Source organism: Sodiomyces alcalophilus (assembly GCF_042370955.1).
Source record: "Sodiomyces alcalophilus JCM 7366 unplaced genomic scaffold ACRALscaffold_5, whole genome shotgun sequence".
Classification (NCBI taxonomy): domain Eukaryota; kingdom Fungi; phylum Ascomycota; class Sordariomycetes; order Glomerellales; family Plectosphaerellaceae; genus Sodiomyces; species Sodiomyces alcalophilus.
In genome coordinates, this window is record NW_027263536.1 from 244,247 (window position 1) to 270,915 (window position 26,669).

Consider the following 26,669-nt stretch of genomic DNA (forward strand, 5'->3'; position numbering starts at 1 on the left):
GGGGGGGGGGGGGGGGGGGGCTTTCGTTTCGTTCGTTTCGGGTGGCTGGCTTTCATCCGCACCCACCGCTGGCAAAGAAAGAAGAACAAGCCACCTGCAGCCGACCAAGCTTTGTGTTCGGCAATGGGGACCGGGAGAATCTCCCCAAAGCAGAAGCGGTCACGGCGGGAACAGGGGAGGCTAGGGCAGCATCTCGATGCGCGCCAATAAGAGTCGAGCGCTCTCGGTCCGTTTTCATCGGCCCAACGACAGGGATGGCATTTGGGGCGTTTTTGGTTGGCCCTAGGCTAGTCTGCTGGATAAGGAACGTCATCCGTACGGACCGTTGATGGTAGTGGCCAGGGTGGATGAATGGAGGGAGTATGAGGTGGATGAGGAGAGAGAGAGGAGAGGAGGAGAGTGGAGAAGGGAGAGTGGAGGGACTGGAGAAGTGGATTTGTGGGTGCGAACGGAAAGGGAAGCGAGGGGAAAAGGTACACAGTACTTTCTTTGTAAGCCTCTCCGAGCCCTCTGACACGTGCGGCTATGAGAATGATGACTAACACGGGCGCGTGACTACCTATGATGGTTCCTTTCCTTCGGTACATCGTTGGTACCGGTACCTGCACGGATAATCTCACGACCAGCTCCATCTCACCATCACCCACATTATCCACCTCCTTGGAATGAGAGACATGTCCATGTCATGACATGACAGGCGACTGCCATGCGACATGGTAGCCGAGGGACAGGTTACGATGGGTCGCATTGGTGTCTCGCCGAGGTCTATGCGACGTCGACGGACTGGGTCGATGGGACTGTCGTTTGTCGAGGACGCGAGCTGGTACGAAGTACTTGACATCTAGCGTCAAGCTTCGTTGTACATAGGTAGGTACAACGTACAACGTACAACGTACCTATACCGTGGAATTTCAGTCCCGAATGCCAACCAACAACTACATCCCAAGGCCTTGCCAGCCTCTTAACCGTTGAATTGTCCGAGGTGCGACCTCAACTGGATGCCGTGCTTCCACTACGTCGCAAGACGACCAAAGGTAGACAAGCGCGGAACCACGGGGAGTGTTTGTTCCATAATCTTTCTCGAAGACCAACCACCTGCTCATCCAAGACAGAGCTCTCTCCTCTCCTTCCTTGCACCCTGCATGGTTCTGTTCTTCTATTTATCCTATCCATACAGAGTACTTCTGTATTATGCGAAGGACCGAGACTTATTGTGATCTTCAGTCTCTCATCTGCCTGTCGTCTCACGACAGGCATCATGACCCGTCGGACAGCATTATCCCATCGACAGGGCAAGCGGGTAGTCTTCCGCCATGCAAACATGCCTACAAGTACAAATGTTGTATGTATTCGTACTACGTATTTCTGTACATACCCTATGTAGTGTAGTAATTGCCGGTACAACGTAATTACTTCGTACAGCCTCGCTCAATCACCCGGCCGTCAACAAGCGACCTGAACCGACGAGACAAGTGGGAACCGCTTGATTCTATGTCTATTCTTTATTCATCATATCAATGCAGACCGCTACTCTCCGTTCTATACATCATGACACGTCTTGATCCTCATGTTCTGGGCGTCGCACTTTGAAATCCTCCTCGTCCCCTTCGGTGTACCGTTCAAGAGACGTCGCCTGTTCCAGCTTCCTCTCCTTCCTCGATTTTATCGGCGCCATCTCGGTACCCGGCTTCCGGGGTCTGGCGAGCAACTTCCTCGCAAACGGAATCCTCCAGATTTGAGGGCCCGGGCCAAACCGGCCACGGTCTACCTTACTGGCCACGGCACTCGACGGCTCCGGTTTCTTGCCATCGCCGCCCGGCGGCCCGTGGGCTTCGAGAAGCGTCCGGAGCCGCTTCGCCGCCTCCCAGTTCGACGTGATGGTCGTGAGCCGGCTCTTCCACCCAAACAGGAACGAGGACACGTTCATGGCGTTGAGCCCCGACCCCTTCCGACCCACCGAAAGCGCCACCTCGGGCAGCTCGCCCCTGTCGACCAGCCGCTGGGCTTCCTGCCACGAGATGGCCCCGACCGTCCGGATGGGGAGTAAAAGGTCGTCGGGCACGGCGTACTTGGACAGCGCGGCGAGCTCGTCGCGTCGTCTCCGTCGGTCGGCCTCTCTGCGGTCGTCGGTGTCGTCGGTGTCGTCGACATCGTCGGCATCGTTTGGCTCGGCGAATAAAACGCGGGCACGCGCCTGCTCCGAGTCGGTGCCAATGTCGTACACAATCTTGAGGAAAGTATCCGCCGCATCCTGCGTGCAGACGAGGTCCCGCCCCTGAATGGCCGGGTAGAGCGTGGTCAGCAGGCGGGGCCCGTTGGCGACCTCGTCGTACGCGTCGATGCGGTGCTGGTGGTTACGCAGCAGGGGCGACCCGGGCGGGATCTCCATGTGGCTAAAGTCGGAGGCCAGGGCCATGAAGACGGAGCAGTCGACGTTGAGCGTGTCGGTGAATTCGTCAAACGGTTCCCGGTGGGCGAGGTTGGCGATGGCCACGTCGGTTGGCGGCACGGGTTGGTTCAGGAGCCCGCCAGAGTCGGAGCCGGCCGTTTCGACCACCAGGTGCACATTGGTGTCCCGGCCAAGCATCCGAGCGCGGTCCAGCAGCCTATCCACGTGTGGGTTCTGACCCGGGGTGAGACGGGAGAGGATGACCCTCACTGTGGGATGGCGGTACTCGTGGTAGACGAGGGAGGCGGCGGCGATGAGCTGGCGCGTGACGCGAAGTATCTCAATGTCGTTCTCGGCGTCTTCCTCGAGGGGCGGGGATGTTGAGTCGTCGTCGTCGCCGTCGTTTTCCGCCTCCCAATCCCAACCGGCATCGGTCATCTCGTATACAAGGCGCCGCTCCGTGGTGGTGACAATCTTGATCCACTCGGCGCCCCCGCTCCCGACGACGTCCACCACGACCGTCTCCCCTTTCCGGCTGGAAGCCGAGCGGGGCATCTCGCGCCGCAGTCCGGCCAGGCGGTGGCACTTTTTTGCGGTATCCCAGACGATCTGGTGAAACTTGTAGTTGCATGCGTCGAGCTTGTTGCGTACCATCTTGCCGAGGTCGTCAGGGTCACCGGAATCGTGGCGCGGCGATTCTGCCGATTCGCACATGCTGAGCATGCCCTCGACATTGCGCTTCTCGGACTGGACAAGACGCTCAAAGGCGCCAAGGCCGGGTACGGCCTGGTTCCAGGGGAGAGACTTTAAACCGATGACGGGTTGCTGGTCCACTGCGGCCTTGAGTAGCTGCAGCTCGTCCAGCAGGGCGGTGATTTTGGCCATGATGTCGCGGCATTGCTGCGAAAGAGCGGCAAGGTCTCCTGCCTGGACATTGACCTGGCTAGGCTGATTAGACTGACCGGACTTGGCCTGACCGGACTGATCAGGCTGACCGGACGGATCAGACTGACCAGACTCCATGACCATAGCCGTGACGTGAGCTGGGAACAAGATGTGCTAGAATCTCAAGGCCATGCGTTGGGCCGGTTCTCACGATCTTCGGCCCAGTGTGCAGGGCAGGGGATCCAGGCCAGAGAATCATGAGTCTCTTGGCAGATAAGAGACTTTGAATGCAGATTATCGTAGAGTAGCACGGGAGCCCGTCGCATCACGTCCAGCCATGAAGAAGTTGTGATATTTCCGGGTTGTTCCTGCCTGTCTATTCGTACCTGTAGAGTCACGATTATGCTGACTCATCATTCCATGTCTCAAGGTACTTGCATGACATCTCCTTGTACCTAGGTACGTTGGACTTGTACCTCACCGTGATAGTAAAAATAGCCAAAATACGAGATGGCCCTTGCGCGTTTCATAATAATAGCCCCTGGTTCCTGCAGATGGTTAGTCTAGAACGCATGACTAATCTCACATGACCAGCTCCTTTACCCCTAATCTCGTCCTTGGTTCAACGGTTTCTATTTCATCTTCATTCTTCTTCCTCCAACGCCGTCTTCCATTACTTCGTACAACGACTTGTATTTGTTATTATTCTCTCTTTTCATCTTGGGTTCCGTTCTTGCCTTCTTTTCGCTTTGCAACACGCCTCGTCACTCTTTTAAGGCTTTTGGAACCCATCTACTCTCCTTATCTTCGACCGTCGCCATATCTTCTCTCCTTGACACCAATTCTTGTTCATCAACCGAGTGCACCATCAAACCCACCAGAAGGAAATAATAGACGAAAAAGACAGTGAATAAAATGCGCGTCTCCATCATCACGGCTGGCATCGCCGCTGTCGGCGCGGCCGCCCAGCAAAACTACCTCGGCTTCAACTCGGGCGCCACCAAGGACGACCATTCGGCCAAGTTCAAAGAAGACTTTGTGGCCGAGTTCCGCACCGCCCGCAACCTCGAGGGCGCCCCGGGCACCTTCAGCGCCGTCCGCCTGTACACCAACATCCAGGCCTACTCGGAGGACGACCCCATCGAGGCCTTCGAAGCCGCCGTCGAGACCGACACCAACATCCTCCTCGGCGTCTGGGCCTCGGGCACCGACAACATCGACAAGGAGATCACGGCGCTGAAAAAGGCCGTCGACAACCTCGGCACCGACTTTACCGACCTCGTCATCGGCATCTCCATCGGCAGCGAGGACCTGTACCGCATCTCCGAAACGGGCATCAAGAACAAGGCCGGCGTCGGCAACTCGCCCCAGGCCCTCGTCGGCTTCATCGAGGACTTCCGCGACGCCTTTTCCGATACGCCCCTCGCCGGCGTCCCCGTCGGCCACGTCGACACGTGGGACATTTGGCCCAACACCACCAACAAGCCCGTCCTCGACGCCGTCGACTGGGTCGGCGTCAACTCGTTCCCCTACTACGAGTCGGGCAAGGGCAACTCCATCGACAACGCCCCGGCGCTCTTTGACCGCTCCTACGCCACCGCCCTCGCCGTCGTCGGCGACAAACCCGTCTGGATCACCGAGACCGGCTGGCCCGCCTCGGGTCCGGACTGGGACGAGGCCGAGGCGTCGCTCGAGAATGCAAAGTACTACTGGGACGAGGTTGGCTGCCGCCAGCTCTTTGGCAAGACCCCGACTTTTTGGTATATTCTTCGCGACTCGAACCCGGACAACGAGATGAAATTTGCCGTTACCAAGAACCTCAACACCAAGCCGCTCTTCAACCTGACTTGCCCTACCACTTTTGATACGCCCACTAACACCCCGACCACTGCTCTTCCCTCGAGCACCTCCAGCGCCGGCTCCAGCCCGTCTTCTACTTCTGGTTCTGGATCCAACTCGGATTCGGACTCTAGCTCTGGATCTGGTTCTGGCTCTGGCTCAAATTCCGACTCCGACTCTGACGCGGATAGGGAACCCGCTGTGGACGGTGACGATGAGACCGTTAACGGCAACGATGACTCGGCCGCCTCTGGCCGTGTCTTTTCCGCCGCCACCTGCGTCGGCCTGGCCCTCGTCGCCGGTGTCTTCAGCCTCTTCTAATCGGCGTCATGGGTAGTACATGGGACGTCGCGTGCCTCACGGCAGTCACCCCGTCTTGCGTCACTCGAGCTCGCTCTGCATCGAGATTTTTTGTCCTTTCGGTATCTTTGGTAGACTTGGGATAGATGGAGGAAATGGATAGCTCGTCTTTGCCATAATAAAGTGCCATTTCTGGCATGCACTTGCTTTCATGTCATTAGTACCAATGCCTCTCTCGTCTCCTATGCCATACCTATACGATATGTGCACCCATTCCCACCGTCACCCCATGCCCTACGCCGTAGCCACCTCCTGAATCGTCTTCCAAAACTGCTCCGGATCATGCGCAAACCGCCCCAGGAACAACCCATCCAACCCATCCTTCAACCTGTCAAACGTCCCCGGCCCAGCACTCCCCCCATACACAATCCGCACAGTGCCCCTCCGGCCCTTGACGCAGTCCAACTCCCGCAACCTCGCCGCCACACCCACAACATGCTCCGCCGCCGCCGGTTCCGCCGCCCCGATAGCCCAGACCGGTTCGTACGCCAACACGACCTCCGCGTCGGGCGGCACAGCCCCCATCACAGCCTCAACCTGCACCGCGACGTCCCGGGCCGCTTCGTCGACGGACCCGCGCGACACCTCGCCCACGCAAACGAGCGGGATGAGCCCGTTGCGCGCAGCAGCGGCAGCCTTCCTGGCCGTCGACTCGTCCGTCTCGCCGAACAGGCGGCGCCGCTCCGCGTGGCCCAGCTCGACTATGCGGACGCCCATCTCGGCGAGCACGGCGGGGGAGACTTCGCCCGTGAACGCCCCCGCGTCTTCCCAGTGGCAGTCCTGGGCGCCGGCCAGGAGGGGGGAGTCGCGTGTTTGAGAGACGGTGTGGGGGAGGGAGAGGAAGTCGGGGATAATAAAGAGGTCGAGGGATGAGACTGTTTCGGCGTTTGCTTGGGCGGTGAGGTGGGGGAGGATCGAGGAGAGGTAGGACTTGGTGCGGGCGTGGGAGAAGTACATTTTTGTTGAGAAGCCGAGGATTCTTCGGCGGGGTTGGTTTGACGTCATTTTGTTTCTCTTGTCTTCCGCTCTCTTTAGTATTGCGTTCGGTAGACGGGTTTAATGTCGAGGGCGTAAAAGTATGTCGTGGCGGTGAGGGAGATGCGATGCGCGCAATGTAAGATGAATTATGGGAGAAACTAGACTTATAATACGAAAAGTGACTTGAGACAGCTCTGTAATATTACTTATCACTGGGCCAAGGGAATTCTAGTGGTGACAGCTTCTCCATCGGTCAAACCGCCGACCTCGATGCGGAACGGCCGGCGGGCCCACTCGGAGATGGGGTCTCGGATGTCCTATTTAGGCGATTCGGTGAGCTCGGTGTACGTAGCTTAAAGGTACGTATATCGGTACTTCACGATCCCAGGACACAACGCCAAAGGCACAGGAACATATTCCTACACACTATGTATTAACTGATAGTAGGCTGGATACAAAACAATAGACAAAAAAAAAACTACATTTCGTTATACTTTCACGTCAGCTTGCTATTACTCACATGCCCCTCCTCAACCCCTCAATAGCAACCCGCGCCGCCCATGCGCCCGGGTCAGGAGGCACGTCCTTCTCCGCCAACCCGCCACCCACATACGTCGCCCGTCCCAGCTGCGCCTTCATGCCCCTAGTGCTCTCCGCCCCACGCGCCGCCGCCTCCACACCCGCGTCGAACCCGCCCTTGGCCATGCCCTCGGCAAAGGGGATCAGCGCGTCCATGATGGTCCGGTCGCCCACCGCGGCAGGCGTGTACCGCCTCAGGTTGGCCAGGGCCGACGCGAGCGACTTGGCCCAGAGCGCCTCCTGGCCCTCGGTCCGCGCCAGCCCCGCGTTCTCCTGGATGGCCAGCCGGAGCGACACGAAGAAGATGCCCAGCACGCCGCCCAGGGTGCCGCCGATGCGCGACTCGACAATATCCTCGAGCGCGGCCAGCACGGCGTCCACCGAACCCGACGACGACGCCACGCCTCGGTCCAGCGCCTCGAGGAGCGACAGGCCCACCGTCTTGACCGTCTCGCCGCAGTCGCCGTCGCCCATGACCGTGTCCCACCGTGTCAGGTCCGGCTCGGCCGCCACCACGGCCTCGCACGCCGTCCGCAGCATCTTGTCCAGCTTTTGACCGTCGACCTTGACGTCCCGGTCCTCGGGCGTCGGCACCTTTTCCTCTTTAGCGGCCGTCTTCACAAACTGTTCTTCGCGCGGCCGTCGCGTTCCCTGCGAGCCGGTCATGGACTCCCAGTAGGTATCGGTGCGCGCGTCGGCGAAGCGCTTAATGTCGTCGACCGAGTAGGAGCACCCACGCGCCGCTGCCGTCACGTTGACCACCGACACGGAAAAGGCCGGGGCGTTGAGAGACGTCTCGAGGAAACCGGCGAACACGCGCGAGGGGCGGAGGTTCCAGTCGGCGTCCAGCTGGACCAGGAGCTCGTCGACGAGGGCGCCCATCTCGAGGTGCGACATGCCGCCAAAGTTGCTGATCAGCAGGAAGGTCTCGTCGCCGGGGGCGAACTGGACGTAGCTGCGCTCCGGGTCGTTGGGGTCGAGGCAGTAGCGCAGCAACTCCTTGACCAAGTCGGCCGGCGACGGCTGCGGCGAGAGCTTGCGGTAGCCCGGTTCGTTGTGGGGGCCGGTGCCGATCTCCACCACGTCCGACGGCAGGGAGGCGTGTTCCGAGCGTCCGGGCACGTGGCAGTGGTCGAGGGTGGCGGCGATGGAGACGATCTGGTCGGCAAAGGAGACGCCGAGGTCGTACACCTCGTCGACCGAGCCGCCCGCGCCGGCGGCACCGCCCATGACCTTGAGCACGCCGATCTGGCCGGCCAGGCCGCGACGGCCGACACGGTCGCCCTTGCGACCGACGGAAACGTCGTCGCCGCAGATGATGATGCGGCAGTCGTGGCCGCGGGCGCGGGCCTTTTCGTTGGCGAGACCAAAGTGAAGGCAGTCGCCGGTGTAGTTGGTGACGACGAGGATGGTGCCCTTGTCGGAGGGGACGCGCTCGATGGCCGACATGATCTGGCGCGTGCTGGGGCTGGCGAAGATGTCGCCGGCCACCGAGGCCGAGAGGAGGTTCGTACCGACGTAGCCCGACCAGGCCGGTTCGTGACCCGAGCCGCCGCCGCTGATGATGCTCACTTTGGACCGGTCGAAGCGGGTGTCGTAGACCACGCGGTTGGTTTCATCGAGGGCGAGCGACGGGTTGTATGAGACAAGGCCGCGGAGGCACTTGTTGACCAGCCCATCTGGCGAGTCGAAGAGGTGACGCTTAGACATGGTCCTTTCTCCAGTCGTTGTTTTTTCTCTTTTCTTGTTTCTTGGTCCCGTTGGTTATTCAATCATTCGCCTTGTGTCAATGTCGTGTAGACTCCTTGATCCACTGGCTTTCCGTGAGTCGTGGAAGATATATTCCTGACGGCCAGTAAACTTGGGGTCAAACAACCAGCAACAACAAAGGTGGGATAGAAGGATGGGAGGGGGAGGAGGTAGAATACAGAGATGCTGGGGTCTGGGAGGAGAGACAACGAGAGGGGTAATCTCTCGGAATTTCAGCCGATCTGCATGAGAGCTGGGGATTATTTAGGCGGGAGAGGACCAGGTGTGTCAGACGAGACCGGGGATGGGGAAGTCAGCGCTTGTCCATTATCAACAGGCGAACCTCCGTTGAGACATCGGCAGATGATCCGAGCGTGCAGTGCATTCCTCTCCATGGGCATCACGAGGAAAGAAGAAAAAAAAAAAAAAAAAAAAAAAAAGGGCAACTCACTCCCCGGCGTTTCCTCCGATGGCAATACCGCGCCCAAGACCGATCCGTCCCCCGCGCTAGCTCGTGAATACGGGGGGAAGAGGCTACGTCAGTGGGGGCGTTGGTGAGCTCACCCCATGTCCGGCTCGAGGTCGAGACCCTTCAGTCCCCCCATGCCTTATTACCCGGTCGCAGTGTCCAATGGTGAGCTCGGTAAGCAGACTTCTCGTCATGTCATGTGGTCTCTGGCCTTTGGCCTTTTGGAGGGGTGGGCAGGCGTCGGCAGCCCGAACAACTGCCGGCTTTCCTGAAGGAGAAATCCGACCCCACGGATCGGCAATGGGAGCTGGCAGGAAAAGAAAAGCTCCGATGCCTGGGATACGTCAGATGAAAGAGTGCGGTTGGATTTGAGGGGAAGGGAGGGAGGGGTTCAAGGCTGACATTCACCTCTTGTCTTTCTTTTTCTTTCTCTTTTTGAGTAGCGATTGTTTTCACCTTGTCTTACGAACAACTTTGCCTTTTTGACGACTTTTTTGACCATCTCATCGTTTCATATTTGCGTCGTCACTCGTTCGTGCATCCAGACTCAACCATGGGCGACTCCAAGTTGAGAATTGTTGTCGGCTGCGATGTGAGTGAACTCGGTTGAGCGTGTTTTCCATGACATGATCTTTCCTTTTACCTTTTGACTCGCCTTCCACTACGGGCGGCTTCACCAGACCTCCAAGTCGAAGAAGAAGAAGAAGAAGAAAAAGCACAGGGGAGGAAAAGAAACGCCGCCCATGCATATATGACCGCCACGATAATCACGATGCTGACATGAAACAGGACGCCGGCGTCACATACAAAGACACAATCAAAGCCGACCTCGAGAAGAACCCCGCGGTCGCATCGGTCGAGGACGTAGGCAGCTTCGGCAAGGACGACAAGACGGCGTACCCGCACCGGGCGGCGGCGGCAGCGCAGCTCGTGGCCGAGGGCAAGGCGGACCGGGCGCTCCTCGTCTGCGGCACCGGCCTCGGCGTGGCCATCGCGGCCAACAAGATCAAGGGCATCCGGGCGGTCACGGCGCACGACAGCTTTTCCGTGGAACGGGCCGTGCTCAGCAACAACGCCCAGGTGCTCTGCATGGGAGAGCGCGTCATTGGGCTGGAGCTCGCGCGGCGGCTTGCCAAGGAATGGGTCGGCTACCGGTTTGACCCGCAGAGCGCGAGCGCCGCCAAGGTCGATGCCATTTGCGCGTTGGAAGAGTAGGGAGTAGGGAAGAATCGACGAGTGGGAGGCGAAGGCGATGGCGTTGCTGGGTTGGGATTTCTTTTGCTAGAGGATGAATCGTGTCTGACGTCCCTCGGAATTCGTCCACAGTTCCTCATCCTCAATCAACACGCTTCATTGGCGATTGCGATTAACAAAGAACAAAGGACGGGTCGCGTTTCTTCTGTCGACAAGGTTCCCGAGCGTCCTCTGTGAAGCATAAGCAGATCTGCGGGAGGTTATGATGGGTGACGGATAGAAGGTGGGGAGGGTTAAGGCGACCTCGAGGGAAGGGCCTCGAGGGAAGGGCTTCGAGGGAAGGGCTTCGAGGGAAGGTGCACTCCTGCCTGGCGTGGGCAAGCACCAGTTGTGTACGTTGTATGTACCTATTACAAATACGTACCCTGCAACGAGAAGGAGCAAACTGATGACATTTGAGTCTTCCTCTTGCCTGCTTTCTCTTCTTTCCCTTCCCTTTTCTTCCTTCTCAGCTTTTTTCCCTCGGCTTTTTCCTCTCTCTCTCCCTCTCTCTTTTTGTTTCTCCTTTTTTTTTTCTTTCTTCCAGAATTGCTTTCTCCGTTCCCGCTATCTTATTCTATTCAGCTCCAACTCGTGTCGTTTCGTGTTTTAGCCCTTACGAGGCGCGAGGGTACCGTTGATCCTCACCTCGCTCTTTGGGGCGGGTTCTACTCCCCAGCTCATCTGAGACTTTTCTCGTTTATAGTGTTTCTGGGTTCACGTTCCAATGTTCCTTTTCTGTCGCAACGGAACGAAAGACGATTTGAGCTTTTTTGATTGCTGCAGGCAATACAGACCCATGGTCCGTGCATGCTCGTTCTTTTGTCGATCCCCTCTTCTTCTTCTTTTTTCTTACCCCCTTTTCTTTTTCCCTTTTTCTTCCTTTTCTAAGCCCAAAGCCAAGGTCAAAGTCATCAACGGCGGCTGCTAGCGTCTAGCCGGCTCGACTTCCGCGGGGCCGTTTCATTGGGGCGCCATCTGGGCTTTTGAAAAGACGGATGGGGTTAGGTGTCGTATCATTTCCTGGTTAGGCGTTGCCGAGGAAGCTCCAAGGGAATCACGTACGACGGTGACGATAGGACGATAGAAGAAGTTAAAAAAAATGCGTACCACGACATAGCCATTCTTCTGAAGCTTGGTGTTCTTCCGAAAATATACGTTGTAGGCATACGAAGTAGTACTGTGCCTTGAATGAACTTGGTAACACGGAATCTTGTTCTTCTCATCTCACCTACCTAATATTTCGCACATCGAGAGCGACGCTTCAATCTAGAACCGCACGTCTCTTGAACTTTGGGCTCCTTGTCCTTGTCGTCCCATTATTAATAGCTGCTATGGCAAAAGCTTTCTAATTGATAGGCCTCTGCACTGTCCCCTTGGCCTCGCTTCGACTCGAAGCCAGGGTACCAGGTATGTACACGTGTTCAACGTACGGAGTACAATGTACTTCGTACGCGTCCATCACTTTAACTGGCGCACTTTGTTTATTTTCTTTCTTTTTTTCTGTTTCGTTTTGTTTTCTTCTTCTCTTTCAAACCCCTTGCTCCCGCCAATCGCTCGGCGATCAATACTGGAACATGGGGCCACCCTGACCCTCCGAGCTCGATCCGCTCGATCACGTTGTACCACTCGCGCCCCACGGTTCAACCCGTCCATCTTCTTTTCTCCATTACGACGCATTAGTACGGTGTACCGTACCCTCGAGTCCGTGGACTGAGCAGACGGACGGACGACGCTGGTTATTACTTTGGTGCTATATACTATATTATATCCAGCGCCACTACTACTATTCGGAGCATAGTCTGCTTCCACATCTCTGGCTCCAAATGCAAGGAGATCGACCCGACTCGACGAGCAAGATGTGGCGTCTCCTTGTGGTTGGTATGCCACCAAGACCCCCGCTATTGAATTGTTGACGACCGGACAGCCTGGGCGACTGGACTGCATTGGGAAAACAAAAAGAGGGGCAAAGAAATGGAACCCGAGAAATCCTTCGACTTCTTTTGTACTTTTTGAAAACCGAGCGATCCGATAATCCCCGGACGACACCCGATGGACGTACGGTACTGAGCACACCGACCCGATCTCCAACGCCAACGGGAAAATAAACAACAGGGGTCGCTGCGACAGCGTCTCATCGGTCGAGTTCTGCAAGGTACGAGGCGGGAGGTACGAGCAGCAGTATTCGTATTTCGTAAACTCCAACAGTAAGCACATTACAACGTATACAACACCTGTATTTCTCATTCTTCTCCCTGGACTTTACTGTCGTTTGAAGAATGGCAAAGTACGTTGCACATACTTAGTAGGTATTTACGTTGTACAACGCAATTCCCATGCTCTTATCATGCTCTATCGCTCTATCCTCTATCCACCCCTGCCCCTCGTCCTCCCCTGTCCCTGTTCCCCCGGGCCTAGTGCAACTCCGAGTTCACTAGCTACAGGAATTAGGCCAATATGGACCGTGCTGGTTTGTCTGGAACCCCCTCCATCTCATAGGCCCCTCCTTGTACCTTGTAGTTCGTACCTTCTCCTGGTTCGAGAAGACAATTGACCACAAGCTTGGGTAGCTTGGGAAGGACCAGGGGCTGCTTCCCCGCCCCCCTACAATGGCATTTTTGATTACTACTTTTTTCCCCCCTTCCTTTTCCTTTTCCTTTCCCCTTCTCCCCTCTGTCGTTTCTTTTCATTTCTCGCTTTACTTCGTAGGTCTCTCGTCAAGCTTGTTCCTGCGAAGATCCCACCTTGAATGCCGGCCTTGATGCATTCATTCCCTTCGTTTTGCCTTCTCCCCTCTTCTTGTCTCACTCCCAACGTCACGCGTCCAACTCTAGCTCAACACCCGACCTGAACCTGGAGTTTTACGGGTATTGACCAGCTTTCATTGGATACACGACTCTCGAGTAACCCCGCACAAGCAGCAACCCGGACACACACTTCATTCATTACCTATAAACAGTCAGCTATTGCATTTACTCTGCCGAGTCGATACGTCGTACGTCGATACGGATACGTCGATACGTCGTTGTACATACCATACGCTACCAACACGTCGATACGATACCCAACCTCACCCCCCCCACCTACAACGAAAGCTCACCCCCCGAGTCAGCCCCGCCAGTCGGCCACCAACCACCCGTTGTCTCACCTACTCCTCTTTGGACGACGTCATCCCACCATGGGCCTCTTCTCCCGTAGAGAGAAACCCCCCAAGGTGTCCGCAGCACCCATCAACAACTCCGACCTGAGCCTCGACTCGGGTGTCTCGAGCCTCAAGTCTCCCACCGGCACCCTTCGCAACGCAGCAGCAGCCACCTCGGGTTCCTTCTCCCCCGTCTCCCCTTCTCTTATCAAGATGGACCTACCTCGCCCGCCCGACCCTCAGCTCGACCCGGCCGGCTACCTTCGCAGCTTGGGCGCCGTCCGTGAGAGGAGCAAGATTATACTCGACAAGGCCCTGCGAAACGAGCTCAACCACTTTGATGTCGACCTGGGCAAGTTTCCCGACGTTGTGAGCTTTGTTTCCGGTATCATCAAGGTATGCAACGACTGTTTCCATCCAACCCTGGATCCCCGCTTCCTCCCGACCAGAATCAATCGCTGACTTGAGACGACTCGTCGAATCGATAACAGCGCGACTACGACCCCCCCTTCACCACCATCCCGCCCCACGGCCGATACCAGCATTTCTGCGTCGGCGGCCGTGACCGCATCGCCCACTTGCTGTCCACCTTTTCCGAAGAAGTCGACAAGACGGAAAAATGCCGCCGTCTGATCGACCTCTTCCTCGTCAGCGTCCTGCTCGATGCTGGTGCCGGTACCCAATGGAGCTACAAGAGTATTGAGAATGGCCGCGTTTATCGTCGCTCAGAAGGCATTGCCATTGCTAGTTTGGAAATGTTCAAGTCCGTACGTCGTCCCATGCGTCCGAGGAAATGGCACAGGCAGTCAAGAGTATCTGTGCTGATGACACCTCCTCATATATTAGGGCCTCTTCTCCGGTGATAGCAACAACAAGTTTCAGGTAGACAAGAACGGTCTTCGCAATCTCACCACCGAAATGGTGGCTGCCGGCTTGCAGTCGCGGCCAGGCAACGAGATGGCCGGAATCGAAGGCCGTACCCAGCTCCTGCTCAGATTAGCCGATGCTCTCAACGACAAAAAGGAGTTTTTCGGCCAAGAGGGACGGCCTGGCCATATGGTTGGTATGTTGTCCCCAAGGACCCAAGGACCTTATTCTTATCCCAACGGTACCATTAACGGAATCCACCAACCTAGACTACCTCCTATCTCATCCCTCGACCCAGGCGTCGTCCATGCCCATCGTGGCCATCACCACCCTATGGAACGTTCTCACCGACGGCCTCGCTGCCATCTGGCCTACCTCCCGGACCGCCATCAACGGCGTCCCGCTAGGCGACGCCTGGCCCTGCTCCACCATGCCACAGCCATCCTCGAGGCATTCCTCATCGGGCTCCGCCTCGTCCCAGACCGGCGCCCTATCCCCCTTCCCCCCTTCGTCGACCGCCGCCTGGGAATCCATCCTCCCGTTCCACAAGCTCTCGCAATGGCTCTGCTACAGCCTGATGCAGCCGCTGCAGTCCCTCCTGCGCGTGCACTTTGCCGGTGCCGAACTCCTGACCGGTCTCCCCGAGTACCGCAACGGCGGCCTCTTCATCGACACGGGCGTCCTGACCCTCAAGCCCGCCGACACCGAGCGGGGGCTCCGGAACTACGCCGCCTACTGCGAGCGCACCGGCGTCCGCGGCGTCGAGGTCGCCCCCATGTTCGAGCCGTCCGACGACGTCATCGTCGAGTGGCGCGGCGCCACCGTCGGCCTGCTCGACAAGCTGCTCGTCGAGGTCAACAGGCATCTCGCCCCCGAGCTGGCCGGGAACGAGCTGACCCTGGCCCAGCTTCTCGAGGCGGGGAGTTGGAAGGGCGGGAGGGAGATTGCCGAGGTCAGCAGGCCCAACACGAGGGAGGCTCCGATTCTTATCGATAGCGACGGTACCCTATTTTAGGCGTTGTCTCCATTTTTGTCCTTTTTTTTCTTCTTTTCGTCTGCCTCTTTTGAGGAGCTCCAAGCCTTTTTCTCGGATTGTATTTTCGCCGGGCTGCGTTTTTTTTTTCTTTTCCCCCTCTTTTTCATTCTCCCCTTTCCAGGTCGAAAGGAGGTGTAGGCAGGCAGGCCTCCCATTGTGCGGGATTTGTCGATGGATGAAGACTAGGATTTAAGGCGGACAGAGAAGGGGAGCAAGTGTAGTGTGAAAGTGGTAGATTCGTATGAGAACGACAGGATATGACAAAAGGACGGAGACGAGGACAATGCGAATAGAGACGAGACTGTTGACGATACAACATAGCTACAAACAGCGGCCGGTCATGATTGCCTCACGAACCCGAATGAAACACCAGTAGCACACCTCATTCTTGGATACCATTCATGGAATTTGCGTGGTATAGTAACATTATAATATACAGTGACCACCCCGTCTAACACGTGCCCATTCTCCGGGACCAAAAATACACTGGCAAAGACCAACCGGACCTTTCTTACCGCTTCCGGTTGAGCTCGGCCTTGAACCTCCTCCTCTGCTCCTCGGCGCGCTTCTCGTTCCACGCCTGCAGGTTCTTGGTCTGCTGCTCCTTCTTCGCGTCCTCGATGTAGTTGCCCGACCGGCCCTTGGCGGCGTGGACCGTCTGGCGCACCTGGGTGAGGGCGTCCTTGAAGACGTTGCCGGACTCCTTTGGCGGGGCTGCCGTGGTAGCAGTGGCAGTGGAAGTGGTGGCAGTGGCGGTCGAGGCGAAGGGGTTGCCGTGGACGGCGCCGTGGTTTAGGACCAGAGGGGGGAGGCCGGCGAGGCGGCGGAAGGCGGGGTTCTGGAAGATGACGTTTTGGCCGTAGCCGAGGGTGGTGGTGGTGATGAAGTACCATTGCACGGCGGCGGGGAGCCAGCTTGTGAGGACGGCGCTGAGGGGGACCAGGACGAAGGCCATGAGTTTCATCTGGGCTTGCGTCTGGGGAGGGGCGTATCTGCTTCCGGCCTGGGGGATGTTAGATTGTTGTAGGATGTGTCATGCGTTTCTTTGTCGTGGTGCATTGGTCTGAAGGGACAGGAATCAAGGAGACAAAGACAGAACATACCCTAAGCGTGGCAAGCATCATCAACGAGGTGCCCAGCGGCAGAATGTAGAACGGATCCGAGACGCTAAGGTCGGTGAACCACAAGAGCCCGCCGTCCTCCAGCCCCGGGACAGGGAGCTTGCCCATGCCGTTGAGGATACGGAAAGCGCCGTAGCCGACGGGGATCTGGAGGAAGGTCCAGAGCGAGGCGAAGACGTTGACGCCGCCGCGCTTGTTGAGCAGACTGACGACCTGGCGGGCCTCCATCATCTCGGTGGTATCGCCCGCGGCGGCGGCGGTGGTCATGCGCTCCTTGGCGGCCTTGTATTCGGGCGTCGAGCTGACGGCCTGCAGCTTGGCGGTGGCCTGCTGGGCGGTGAGGGTGGGTTTGAAGAGGGCCAGGCGGACCAGGACGGCGGTGGTGAGGATGCTGCCCCACCAGGGGAGGCCGGTGTAGATGTGGACGTGTTCGAGGACCCATTGCATCATGGAGGTTGGGCCCCAGCCGTATTCGAGACCGAGCTCCTTTAGGTAGCCGATGCGTTCGGGGATGTCGAGGAGGGAGGTGTCGGATAGGATGTCCAAGTCGGGGGTTTCCACGGGAGACGGGGTGGGCGTGGGTTGGGCGGACGACTCGACGGGGGCGGCTGGTGTGGGAGAGGAGGGCGGGGGGGAGGGAGAGGAGGCGGGAGAAGAGGCGGCGGTGTCGGGAGTCTGGGGCGTTACGGGCACCGCGGGTTCTGGTGTTGCCGGTTCGGGCTTGGGGCGGGACCATAACGAGATGCCTCGCCTTGAAGATAGTGTAGTGCCGATGAGCACACTGCCGGCGGTGGAGAGTTGGTTTCCTGCTAGTCTCTGCCCCCGAGGGAGAGAGATGAGGCCCCTCGACGAGGATCCAAAGTGCCGGCCATGTCCGTACGCCCTAGGGGTCTGCTGTCAGGGGTGCAGTGCTCGTTAGTATTCTGAAAAGCGGGCGGCTCGGGTTGGGAGAGTTCACCAATTGGCTCTGTAGGGCAGCCCTCCCAGTGGAGAGGGAGCGAAGGGATCCTCTGCTGGGCAACATGGTCGAAGAAACGGGTTGGCAGGGAGGGTTGCAGGCGCAGGAACAAGGAACAGAAAAAAGTGACCTCGTTCGGCCCGAGTCGCGATGTCTTTTTTCTTGTCTTTTGTCAGTTTTTTTTTCTTCCTCTTTTTCTTGGGGCGAGACGCGCCGGGAGAAGTTCGGGACGGTGGATAATCCGGGCAGCTGGCGCCACTTGTATACGCGAAGGTACCTTGACCGCCCGACATTTGCCGCGTCTTCCATCGAGCGTAACGCACATCACCGAGCTATGGACATGAAGTACGGACTATACTCGTATGAAAATGATCCAATGATGCGGACTACGTGGTGTCTTTATTGTGTTCGCCAGATTAATTCGCTCTTAGGGTGGTCCTGGCTCGGTGGAAACAGCTTTCCGCGGTTCCCAGAATCATTCCCGCATCTATCTCCTCTGCACGGTCAGAATGGAAAACCGTCTATCGACCGCTGATTTAACTCGGCGTTTCCTCCCACCTCCTCGCGACAGTTTTTTCTGGCTCCCCGGCCTCTTGAAGGTTTCCAACTGGTGACTCCGGTAATGGGTTCGGAGACTTCGACTGGAGGTACACCAGACCCATGAACTCATCCTAGCTATTGCCTCCTAGTGTTCATTCCCACCCACCTAGTCATTCCATACTTGTAAGGTCGTTCAACGTTGTCCGCGACCGCGAGCTCTTCTCCCGCACCTCGATACCCGGGCCGATCGGATGGGCTCTCCGGCGAGAAGTGGGAAACACCTGAATGAATCGTCAGTACCTGAATGAAAGGAATTCGCATCTTATCGCGGGATTTAGTCGCCATACTTTTGTCCCTCCCCAGCCCAACCGGAAGGCAGCCTCGTGGGCGAACAGCTCGCCGAACCCCAGCATCATGCCATTGATAAACGGAAGTAACAAGTTGATGGCGGCCCCCCGTATGAGGGACCACACGGTGGGTGGTTTGTAGAGGATGACGGGAGAGGAAGTATCGGAAGATGGTGGGATGTCTTCGCCTTGGGAGTACTGTTCGCTGTCGGATTGGACGGTAATCCCCGACTCGGCGAGGGTGTGGGAATCGTCGGACGCCATGGCAGGAGAGGATAGAGCAGGGACGAGGCGGATCGGTCGGTTGGGAATGACGATGCAACAGCTTGGTGGTAGAGCGGCGGAGCGGTGGGAGTTATGTCACCGAGCCACGGGACTGGGTACAGATACTGAACTCTCAGCCGCGTTCTCGGCTTGGCGATGATGCTACGGTACGAACCGTGCGGTACCTGACTGCTTTGTATTACATAAGATTGTTGCGAGACGCTTACATAATCTTCCGTCACGGCCCGTCGAGGCAGCTACGAATGCGAAGTACCTAGGTACTGTACCTAATTCCAGGTTGCGGGGATGATCAAAACGCATCGCTAGGCCTCACCAGCTTCATGGTATGTAGAGCGTCTTACTTCGTACGCATTCACCATTCCACCTCACTGACGATACACGCGTAGAAGACGCAGACGACATCCGTTAGAGAACACGAATTACCGGCGGCCTAACACAATCATATCGAACACAACGCGACCTTCTCATGCCTGCGTGCCATTGAGAACCAACCTCTTGATCAACATGGCGGACGCCCGGAGCTATGGAGATGGAGCCTCCGCCTCCGGCTTGCCTCCAGCCGAGACCAAGAACGAGGTCAAGAAACCTAAGAAGAAGAAGGTGCTTCTCATGGGCAAGAGCGGCTCGGGCAAGTCGAGCATGCGAAGCATCATCTTTAGCAACTACATTGCCCGCGACACGCGCAGACTGTCAGTGCCGTTTCCTTCTCGTCCTTCTTCTCTGCTTCGTCCCTCGCTCACTGACTCCTCCAGCGGCGCAACCATCGACATTGACCTCTCGCACGTCAAGTTCCTCGGCAACCTGACCCTGAACCTCTGGGACTGCGGCGGCCAGGAAGCCTTTATGGAAAACTACCTCTCCCAGCAGCGCGTGCACGTCTTCTCCAACGTCGGCGTGCTCATCTACGTCTTCGACATTGAGTCGCGCGACGTCGACCGCGACCTGGCCACCTACGTCTCCATCCTCTCCGCCCTCCTCCAGTACTCCCCGCAAGCCCGCATCTACGTCCTCATCCACAAGATGGACCTCGTGGCCCCCGCCCTCCGCGAGGCCGTCTACGACGAGCGCGTGCGCATCGTGCGCCAAAAGACGGTTGAATACGCTCACAGTATTGGTTACTCCACCTCCGACCATGGCGCCGCCGACCTCGCCGCCTCTGTCGTCCTCGAACCTTCGTCCGCCTTGGCTACTACGGGGGGTGGCGTTGCCAGCGGCGGTAGCAGCGGCAGTGGTGGCAGTGGTGGCACGGGCACCGCGGCGTCTCCGTCAGCGCCGCCCCCGCTGGAAATCACACCGTTTGCCACCTCCATATGGGACCAGTCGCTCTACAAGGCCTGGGCGAGCATCATCCACGACCTGGTCCCCAACCTGGCCGCCATTGAGCGCAACCTGGCCAACCTGGGCGTGGCCATCGAGGCCGAGGAGCTGCTCCTGTTCGAGCGCACGTCGTTCCTGGCCGTGTCGTCGTGGACGTCGGAGGAGGGCCAGCGCAACCCGACTGAGGACCGTCTGGAGCGCATCTCCAACATCATGAAGCACTTCAAGCAGAGCATCAGCCGGTTCACCGGCACCCCGCGCAACGCCGAGCAGTTTGTCCGCATGGAGCACAAGGCCGGGTCCCGCTTCAACCTCTTCATCCTCAAGTTCACCACAAACACCTACCTCATGGTGGTCCTCCCGCCCGGCGAGGCGCGCTTCAACGCCGCCATGCTGAATTGCCAGATTGCCATTGAGCACTTTAAGTTTTTGGATGGCCCGGTGACCACGCCGGCGGCGGCCCAGGGCGGAGCGGGATAGGCAGGGAGCGTGAAGTAGGGAAGGTTTGTTATGATGGCATGGCAGTGGCACGGATGGGATGTTTTCTTTACTCGGCGTCGTGGGGATCATGCTGGACGGCGTTACTGGACGGTTCACGAGATACCATCAAAGGCGTTGGATTTGAGTCGGGCTTGCGAGGAACGAATTACACCGACTAGCACGGCCGCTGACGAGATGGCTCATATCATGGTTATGGCCGGTTTAAGAGTCTGCAATGATTACATGTCTTTCTCCAAGGCTGCTTCTATCCCTCGTGATCCTTGAGAGAAAGTCTAACTCGCATCCCACATATCCTGGCGATGCCCGATGCTCAACCCGAGCCGAACCAGCCAGATACGAATCTTCATTAAATTGAACGCCTTTCCGTCTCATTTTATTCCTTTCCTTATTTCTTCCCTATCATATCGTGGACCACGTACTAAGCCCACTTGACCACAGCGGTGCCGCCCCTCTTAAACTCGGCAATGTCGCCAAGGACGAGGCTGCGGTCCGTATGATCCTTGTTGGGGAAAGTGGTCGCAAGCACCCAAGGGCGCGAGTGGACCGAAGTCGAAGCACGCTCGACGAACCCGTAGACGTCGTCGAGGGTGTGCGTCGTGTTGAAGCGGGCCGGCAGCCGGGTCCCGTCGGGCAGCTGGATGCGCAGAGTCAACGTCGGCTGGGATTCGTCCACCGACATGGTCGGGGCGGCGGGTGAGCTTGCGGCGGCCGCAGGAACCGACGAAGCCGCCGCAGCAGCAGCCGAAGAGCTGGTGCCGTCGCCCGGCACCTCGCTCCCGAGCCGATGGCCGGTCCCGCCAAAGGGCTTGTATGTCTTGGGCTGCGGCCGGTAGTTCTCGTCGTGTTGCTGGAGTTTCACGTCGACGGGCTGATCGGGGCGGACGTTGAGGAGTTGGAGCGGGGCGCGGCCGGCTCGGATGGCGTTGAGGTCATTGGCGTTGTTGGGATCGTCGAAGCGGCGCAGCTCGCCGTCGTCGATGCTGAAGCCGTCGCGCCAGAGGTGGAGGACGCGTTCCTGCACCTCGTCGTCGGCTGCTGGTCGGCTTGCGGTGCCGCCGAGGGGATCCGGGATGACACGACTCTCGACACCGTCGCCGCCGAGGGTCTGGCCGGTGCCGCTGAAGTAGGGGGAGGGGCGAGAAGGCCCGGCGGCTGGGTCGGCTCCAGGGCGACCCTCGTTCCTATAAGATGTGAGAATTCGTACCAAGTTATCAGGCCCGAGGTATTGAGATGATGGGAGGGATTCCAACGTACGCCCTGGCCCTGGCCAATATATCATCTATGATCTTCTTCGCACCGGAACCTTCCGGCTTAGGATCCTGGACGGCTAAACCCGACTTTTCGCCGCCGGCAAACAAGTCACGGGGGTTGCGACCGTCGTCGAAGCCAGGCATATCATCGTCTTCATCGTCGTCGTCGTCGCCCGGTGCGTTGCTCGAAGAGGCGAGGGAGCTCAGGGTTGCTAGACCCTTCTTTTTCTGGGGAGCGGTGGTTCGGGATGAGGGTCTGGGGTTACGTAGGGCTTCGGGAGCGGGGCGGCCATCGAGGGTGCGTGGTCCGGTATATTCTTCGGGGGCACTGGCACCTGGCGTCGCGGCTGTCTGCTGGTCTTGGTCGAGGTAGAAGGCTTGTGCCGCGCGGCCAATGTCCCAGTTGACGGCCTCGAGGTATTGAACGCACTGGAAGGTTAGCGACGTGGTGACCTAGGAATGGAAACGAGGGTGAACGCTGCCTTACCTGGTCTTCGCTTAAGCTGGTGAGCTGCTGGAAGTGAGAAAGAGTCTGAGCACGCTCCGCATCCTCGGACCCAAGCTGCTGGCCCTGGCCAGACATGATACGTTCGGATTAGGGAGGGTGAATGGCGGTGCGATGGAGAAGCGGCAAAGGTTCAGGCTCGTCGTGAAAGGGAAACGGTATGATGATAGGACAGAGTGGTGGTTAACGGTAGTGGCAGGCGATGAAGGACGAGATGGAAGAAGAGAGGATACCTACGAAGTACGTAGACAACTGCCCCGCGTGGAAGACGCCAGAGTGCTGTGCTGTGCTGTGGCGTAGTGGGGATGCCAGGCAGCTCCAGCATTCGTACCTTCTAGAGCTCAGGGCATTACGTAAGGGAGGTAGCAGCATGTACATGTACGTACTGTTAAACTGGATAAAAGAAAACCCACTGTGATTAGGCAATATTAAGTTATGGCCCCACATCGGAAGGACAATTATCCGAAGGGTATATCTTATAATATATTTAGACCTAGCATATAATTTTCCTTTATATACGTGGAAGATAAATAATATAACGCTTTTACCTCTTCTTTACTTACTTAAGATTAAGTATAATAGTTATAAGCCCGGGTAGTAGATAAACGCTAATAACTTCTAACGCGACTATCACTTTATAATTAAGTGCTTATCTTTCTCTTTTTAAGTAGCCTAATAGCTCTTTAACTCGGTACTAAGCCTCTAACCCCTAGCTAAAAGCTTATCCGAAGATTATCGAAAATAGACTTAAAAGATTATAATATATTAATACCACGCCTAGAATCCACTAATTAATAATCGGATTAGATCCTTAAGCTATAGAACGCAGCGCGCACCCTAGAGGTCTAGGAACTCGTGGATCCTAATAAACCCGATTACCTAGATAATATCCTAAAACGCACTAAGCCGGAAACCCTTAATTAGATTTAAGAGCGTTTAACTACTTAAGACGATTAAGGAAGGCTAGTAGCTCCGGATAAGAATAAAGTCTATAAAAAATATAAAGTCGGATATAAAGGTACTACGATTAAAAACCAAGAAATTTAAGGTATAATAAAGTCGCTTAATAAAGTCTATTAACTAATCTACTAATTAATTAAAACCATAGCGTATAATTAGGCCTAGAGTACCGCGATTTAGGTATTCGAGGATAAGCATAAGAACTAATAGGATAATAACACTATAAACGGAAGTAGCACCGAAAACCGTATTATAATCCGGAAAACATTCTCTAACTAATAACTAATTAAGGAGCTTAAGAAGATCTTCGTACTAAGCCCTCTTTACGCTAAGGAAGAAGTTAGATAAGTATATAATCGCTATCTTAAAGATATATATTATACTAATACTAAGATTAATCCCTAATATACCGAATAGGCAGCTCTTCTCCGATATATAAGATACTATAAGGTAACTAATATTAAGGGAATAACTATTATATATAACTTCCTTTAAGTAGTCGGATACCGCTTTAGCCCGGTATAGGCTAAATCTAAGTATTAAGAGCTAGTCCTTAAGGAGATTAATAATAAAGGTATCTAAGACCTTTTAAGTTATGGTTATAAATTTCTAGCGATTTCTAAGGCCCTAGCTATTAATAGAACGCGTTATCGCGTATTTACTATACTAGGAGAAAGCTTAGATAAGGATAAAGACGGTAAAGGGAGAAACGGTAAAGGTTCTCCTTATCCCTATAAGCGAACCCACTAATAGAAACCTAAGCAGTGCTTCCGCCTAGAGTATACTCTAACCAGGAAAAATAATAAGCCTAATTATATAATAAGTAAGCGTAATATTAAGGAAATCCGGAAGGAGATCTAATAGCTAAAATAAAAGAATCTAAAGGATAACCTAGTAAAGAAAGGCTAGAGTCTAAGCTTAGAGAGTAAAGATACCGCTAAAGGAAGCTACCCTAGGAAAGTTATCGCGACGATCCTAGACCTAACGCTTCTCTATAATAAAAAGAAACCTCCTTTAGTCTTTTCTATACTAAGAATCGGCGACTATCCGCTATTAAAAAGCACTCTTCCTAATAATTATAGCGTAATTTATCTTATTAACTCGGTTAATCTACTTATTAAGGGATTATTTATTCTATATAACGGTATAGTTAAATTAGGTATAACGGAATTTCTGATTATTAGGAAGGGTAAAAGGATCTTTAAGGGTCTATTAGATAAGGGACTAGGTACTCTAAAGGCAGACCTAGAGCTTAACGATATAGTCGTTATAAAGGGATTCTATACGAATATCGTTTCGGAAGCTTTACTATATAAAGTTAGTATCTAGTATTCTAGGTTTAACTACTTACTATACTATAATATAGCTAATAATAGTATCGTCTTACTAAAGTTAATTTATCGATATAACGTTACGATTCTAGAGTATAAATAGATTTCTTTTTACTCTTTTATTCCTATAATAATCTAAGGTATAATTTTAATTAGTACCGACTTTATCTTTATGCTCGTTATAGTAGTAGATCGGCCTTTAAGATTAAAGATTTATAGGCCCTTAGTAGATAACCTAAGACCCCGAGTCGATAAAGAATAACTATAGCACTTAAAAGCTAGCTATTTAGGTCCTAATACTCTAAGAGAGCTTATTCGTAATATAAGGAATATATTAATTAAGGGAACTAAGCGGATAGATTATAAGGTATATTTATATATATAGGCTACGTAAGTCGTATCACGGAGATAATCTAAGTATCGCTTACCTCGACCCTTTTAGCGTATTTATTAGGACCTCTAAGAGCTACCTAAGAGCTATAACGGTATACGATATCTCCTTATAGTAAAGGACGAATATAGCGGATAGATTTACATAATACTAATTATATTAAAAGACGGCGTCACGATCTATAACGCTCTAATATCCATTAATAATTAGGTTATACGATAATTCTTAGTTCCGATCTATAAGATATATAGTAATAATAAGCCCGCTATAATATATATATTAGGAAATACCTATTTCTAATAGTAGCAGCGCTTTTAAGGAATTAAAGCCAAAGTCGCACCCTTATATACCTATAAACTAAACGGAGGATCGGAATAAGCCGGATAAGAGGTAGTTAATAAATCGAATATAATACTTACCGGAGTAGGATTACCTGAATTTATATAGCTAAAGAGTATAAAGGTAGCGGCGAAAATTATTAATATAAGTCCCTTAAAACGCCTAGGATAGAAATCGCTAATTAAGGTCCTAGACTTATAGTTTAGGAATAATACGCTATTACCGATAAGAGAGTATACCGCCGACCTACGCCCTAATTAGAGTATATTACGCGTATATAGATACTATACTTACCCGCCTAAAAGGGATAAAGAGGCGGGAAAAGATAAGAAAGCGTATAAAGTTAAGCTAAGGGCTTATATTAGATACCTAATAGGATACGTCGCCTATAATATCTATAGGATCTGGATCCCTTAGCTTTAGAAGGTTATCTTAACGCGTAACGTTCGTTTTAACAAGTATATATTTTATAACCTAAAGCTCGAAGAAGAATCGTAAATTAAGGAGGCAGAGATAAGAAAGTGGATTATACTCTACGAAGAGGAAGAAAAGGATAAAAACACAGAATTCATTCCTTAAATACTGCCTCTAAGGACGTTAAGCGTAACTTCTAGAGAATAAGTATAGTCCGCGGGTTTAAACTTAGGGGTGGAAGTAAAGGGAGTATTAGAAATAGACGCCGATACGCGGCCTAAAAAAGATCCTAATATAGACACTTAGTATATACCGTCACGAATTATAGCGACTAGACTCTAAACACTATAGAAAACGCCTAAACCGACTACGCGTATATAGGAACAAGATTAACCCGGATTACCGTAAAAAAAACTAAGGATAGTGCTTAAGATACCTAAGCCTAAGTATTAACCTTATTCTTAGAAAGATATAGCGGTTAGCGGTAAGGATACTAGGCTTAACACGCTAAATACGCCCGGTCTAAAGCTTAACTTAGATTACTTAACGTATAAAATAAGTAATAGGAATACGCAGACTTTTTCTAAGGCTATAGCTACCCTCGAATAGAGTCACGGTATTACCCTATCGCCACTAATTCCTCTAATAAAGTCCGACACACTAAAACCTAAGGTAAGCAAATAATATATAGAACTAACACGTTTAAGCGTAAGGATCCGTAAATAAAGAGCTTAGGGGAAGGTAAAGATAATTAATCGGAGGATATATAAAGCAGAACCAGAGGAAAACGGAGCCCTAATTATATCTCTTTTATTTAATTAATAAGAGGAATATAAAAAGGACCTATCCGTGTTTCTAGCGTTCTTTTTAATATTTCTTAGAGC

General features: G+C 54.4%; 12 protein-coding genes across 12 annotated transcripts; 5 read left to right on the forward strand and 7 right to left on the reverse strand.

Annotated features, from left to right (window-relative positions):
* Positions 1 to 1,461: 1,461 nt before the first annotated feature.
* On the reverse strand, positions 1,462 to 3,579 carry ACRALDRAFT_1082483 (uncharacterized protein). Its single transcript, XM_071019317.1, has one exon. It carries the CDS (start codon positions 3,416 to 3,418, stop codon positions 1,547 to 1,549), a length of 1,872 nt encoding a protein of 623 aa, XP_070873850.1. The 5' UTR covers positions 3,419 to 3,579; the 3' UTR covers positions 1,462 to 1,546.
* Positions 3,580 to 4,189: 610 nt separating this feature from the next.
* On the forward strand, positions 4,190 to 5,434 carry ACRALDRAFT_2106508 (glycoside hydrolase family 17 protein; the record flags this gene model as incomplete). The annotated part of the gene is made up of 1 exon (XM_071023300.1): positions 4,190 to 5,434. One exon carries the CDS (start codon positions 4,190 to 4,192, stop codon positions 5,432 to 5,434), a length of 1,245 nt encoding a protein of 414 aa, XP_070873851.1.
* Positions 5,435 to 5,707: 273 nt separating this feature from the next.
* Positions 5,708 to 6,478, reverse strand: ACRALDRAFT_2107039 (uncharacterized protein; the record flags this gene model as incomplete). The annotated part of the gene is made up of 1 exon (XM_071023317.1): positions 5,708 to 6,478. One exon carries the CDS (start codon positions 6,476 to 6,478, stop codon positions 5,708 to 5,710), a length of 771 nt encoding a protein of 256 aa, XP_070873852.1.
* A 350-nt stretch (positions 6,479 to 6,828) lies between these two features.
* ACRALDRAFT_1064627 (uncharacterized protein) lies at positions 6,829 to 9,173 on the reverse strand. The gene has a single exon (XM_071017011.1). It carries the CDS (start codon positions 8,738 to 8,740, stop codon positions 6,968 to 6,970), a length of 1,773 nt encoding a protein of 590 aa, XP_070873853.1. The 5' UTR covers positions 8,741 to 9,173; the 3' UTR covers positions 6,829 to 6,967.
* Positions 9,174 to 9,801: 628 nt separating this feature from the next.
* ACRALDRAFT_2107772 (uncharacterized protein) lies at positions 9,802 to 10,463 on the forward strand (the record flags this gene model as incomplete). The annotated part of the gene is made up of 2 exons (XM_071023345.1): positions 9,802 to 9,840; positions 10,038 to 10,463. The coding sequence occupies 2 exons, from the start codon at positions 9,802 to 9,804 to the stop codon at positions 10,461 to 10,463; spliced, it is 465 nt and encodes a 154-aa protein (XP_070873854.1).
* A 981-nt stretch (positions 10,464 to 11,444) lies between these two features.
* On the reverse strand, positions 11,445 to 12,698 carry ACRALDRAFT_211537 (uncharacterized protein; the record flags this gene model as incomplete). The annotated part of the gene is made up of 7 exons (XM_071023723.1): positions 11,445 to 11,677; positions 11,731 to 11,782; positions 11,851 to 11,945; positions 12,019 to 12,109; positions 12,175 to 12,194; positions 12,294 to 12,422; positions 12,491 to 12,698. 7 exons carry the CDS (start codon positions 12,696 to 12,698, stop codon positions 11,445 to 11,447), a joined length of 828 nt encoding a protein of 275 aa, XP_070873855.1.
* Positions 12,699 to 13,659: 961 nt separating this feature from the next.
* On the forward strand, positions 13,660 to 15,505 carry ACRALDRAFT_2106904 (uncharacterized protein; the record flags this gene model as incomplete). Its single annotated transcript, XM_071023313.1, has 4 exons — positions 13,660 to 14,019; positions 14,115 to 14,390; positions 14,470 to 14,686; positions 14,760 to 15,505. The coding sequence occupies 4 exons, from the start codon at positions 13,660 to 13,662 to the stop codon at positions 15,503 to 15,505; spliced, it is 1,599 nt and encodes a 532-aa protein (XP_070873856.1).
* A 532-nt stretch (positions 15,506 to 16,037) lies between these two features.
* Positions 16,038 to 17,671, reverse strand: ACRALDRAFT_2042690 (uncharacterized protein; the record flags this gene model as incomplete). Its single annotated transcript, XM_071021275.1, has 3 exons — positions 16,038 to 16,529; positions 16,630 to 17,538; positions 17,606 to 17,671. The coding sequence occupies 3 exons, from the start codon at positions 17,669 to 17,671 to the stop codon at positions 16,038 to 16,040; spliced, it is 1,467 nt and encodes a 488-aa protein (XP_070873857.1).
* A 285-nt stretch (positions 17,672 to 17,956) lies between these two features.
* On the reverse strand, positions 17,957 to 18,867 carry ACRALDRAFT_1077070 (uncharacterized protein). Its single transcript, XM_071018587.1, has 2 exons — positions 18,493 to 18,867; positions 17,957 to 18,426 (listed from the first exon to the last, which is right to left on the reverse strand). Exons 1-2 carry the CDS (start codon positions 18,754 to 18,756, stop codon positions 18,316 to 18,318), a joined length of 375 nt encoding a protein of 124 aa, XP_070873858.1. The 5' UTR covers positions 18,757 to 18,867; the 3' UTR covers positions 17,957 to 18,315.
* A 414-nt stretch (positions 18,868 to 19,281) lies between these two features.
* On the forward strand, positions 19,282 to 20,574 carry ACRALDRAFT_1057629 (uncharacterized protein; the record flags this gene model as incomplete). The annotated part of the gene is made up of 2 exons (XM_071015918.1): positions 19,282 to 19,466; positions 19,530 to 20,574. The coding sequence occupies 2 exons, from the start codon at positions 19,282 to 19,284 to the stop codon at positions 20,572 to 20,574; spliced, it is 1,230 nt and encodes a 409-aa protein (XP_070873859.1).
* Positions 20,575 to 21,013: 439 nt separating this feature from the next.
* Positions 21,014 to 22,428, reverse strand: ACRALDRAFT_2042693 (uncharacterized protein; the record flags this gene model as incomplete). The annotated part of the gene is made up of 3 exons (XM_071021276.1): positions 21,014 to 21,776; positions 21,850 to 22,274; positions 22,333 to 22,428. The coding sequence occupies 3 exons, from the start codon at positions 22,426 to 22,428 to the stop codon at positions 21,014 to 21,016; spliced, it is 1,284 nt and encodes a 427-aa protein (XP_070873860.1).
* Positions 22,429 to 22,464: 36 nt separating this feature from the next.
* ACRALDRAFT_211542 (uncharacterized protein) lies at positions 22,465 to 22,782 on the forward strand (the record flags this gene model as incomplete). The annotated part of the gene is made up of 4 exons (XM_071023724.1): positions 22,465 to 22,494; positions 22,544 to 22,626; positions 22,651 to 22,722; positions 22,773 to 22,782. The coding sequence occupies 4 exons, from the start codon at positions 22,465 to 22,467 to the stop codon at positions 22,780 to 22,782; spliced, it is 195 nt and encodes a 64-aa protein (XP_070873861.1).
* Between the last annotated feature and the right edge of the window lie 3,887 nt (positions 22,783 to 26,669).

What these genes read in the sequence shown, in the direction of transcription:
- ACRALDRAFT_1082483 (XM_071019317.1), bottom strand. Translation starts at nt 3,418, where the DNA reads ATGGTCATGGAGTCTGGTCAGTCTGATCCGTCCGGTCAGCCTGATCAG.
- ACRALDRAFT_1064627 (XM_071017011.1), bottom strand. Translation starts at nt 8,740, where the DNA reads ATGTCTAAGCGTCACCTCTTCGACTCGCCAGATGGGCTGGTCAACAAG.
- ACRALDRAFT_1077070 (XM_071018587.1), bottom strand. Translation starts at nt 18,756, where the DNA reads ATGGCGTCCGACGATTCCCACACCCTCGCCGAGTCGGGGATTACCGTC. An exon ending in TGGGCTGGGGAGGGACAAAA is followed by an intron (nt 18,427 to 18,492) that starts GTATGGCGACTA and finishes CGATTCATTCAG; the next exon opens with GTGTTTCCCACTTCTCGCCG.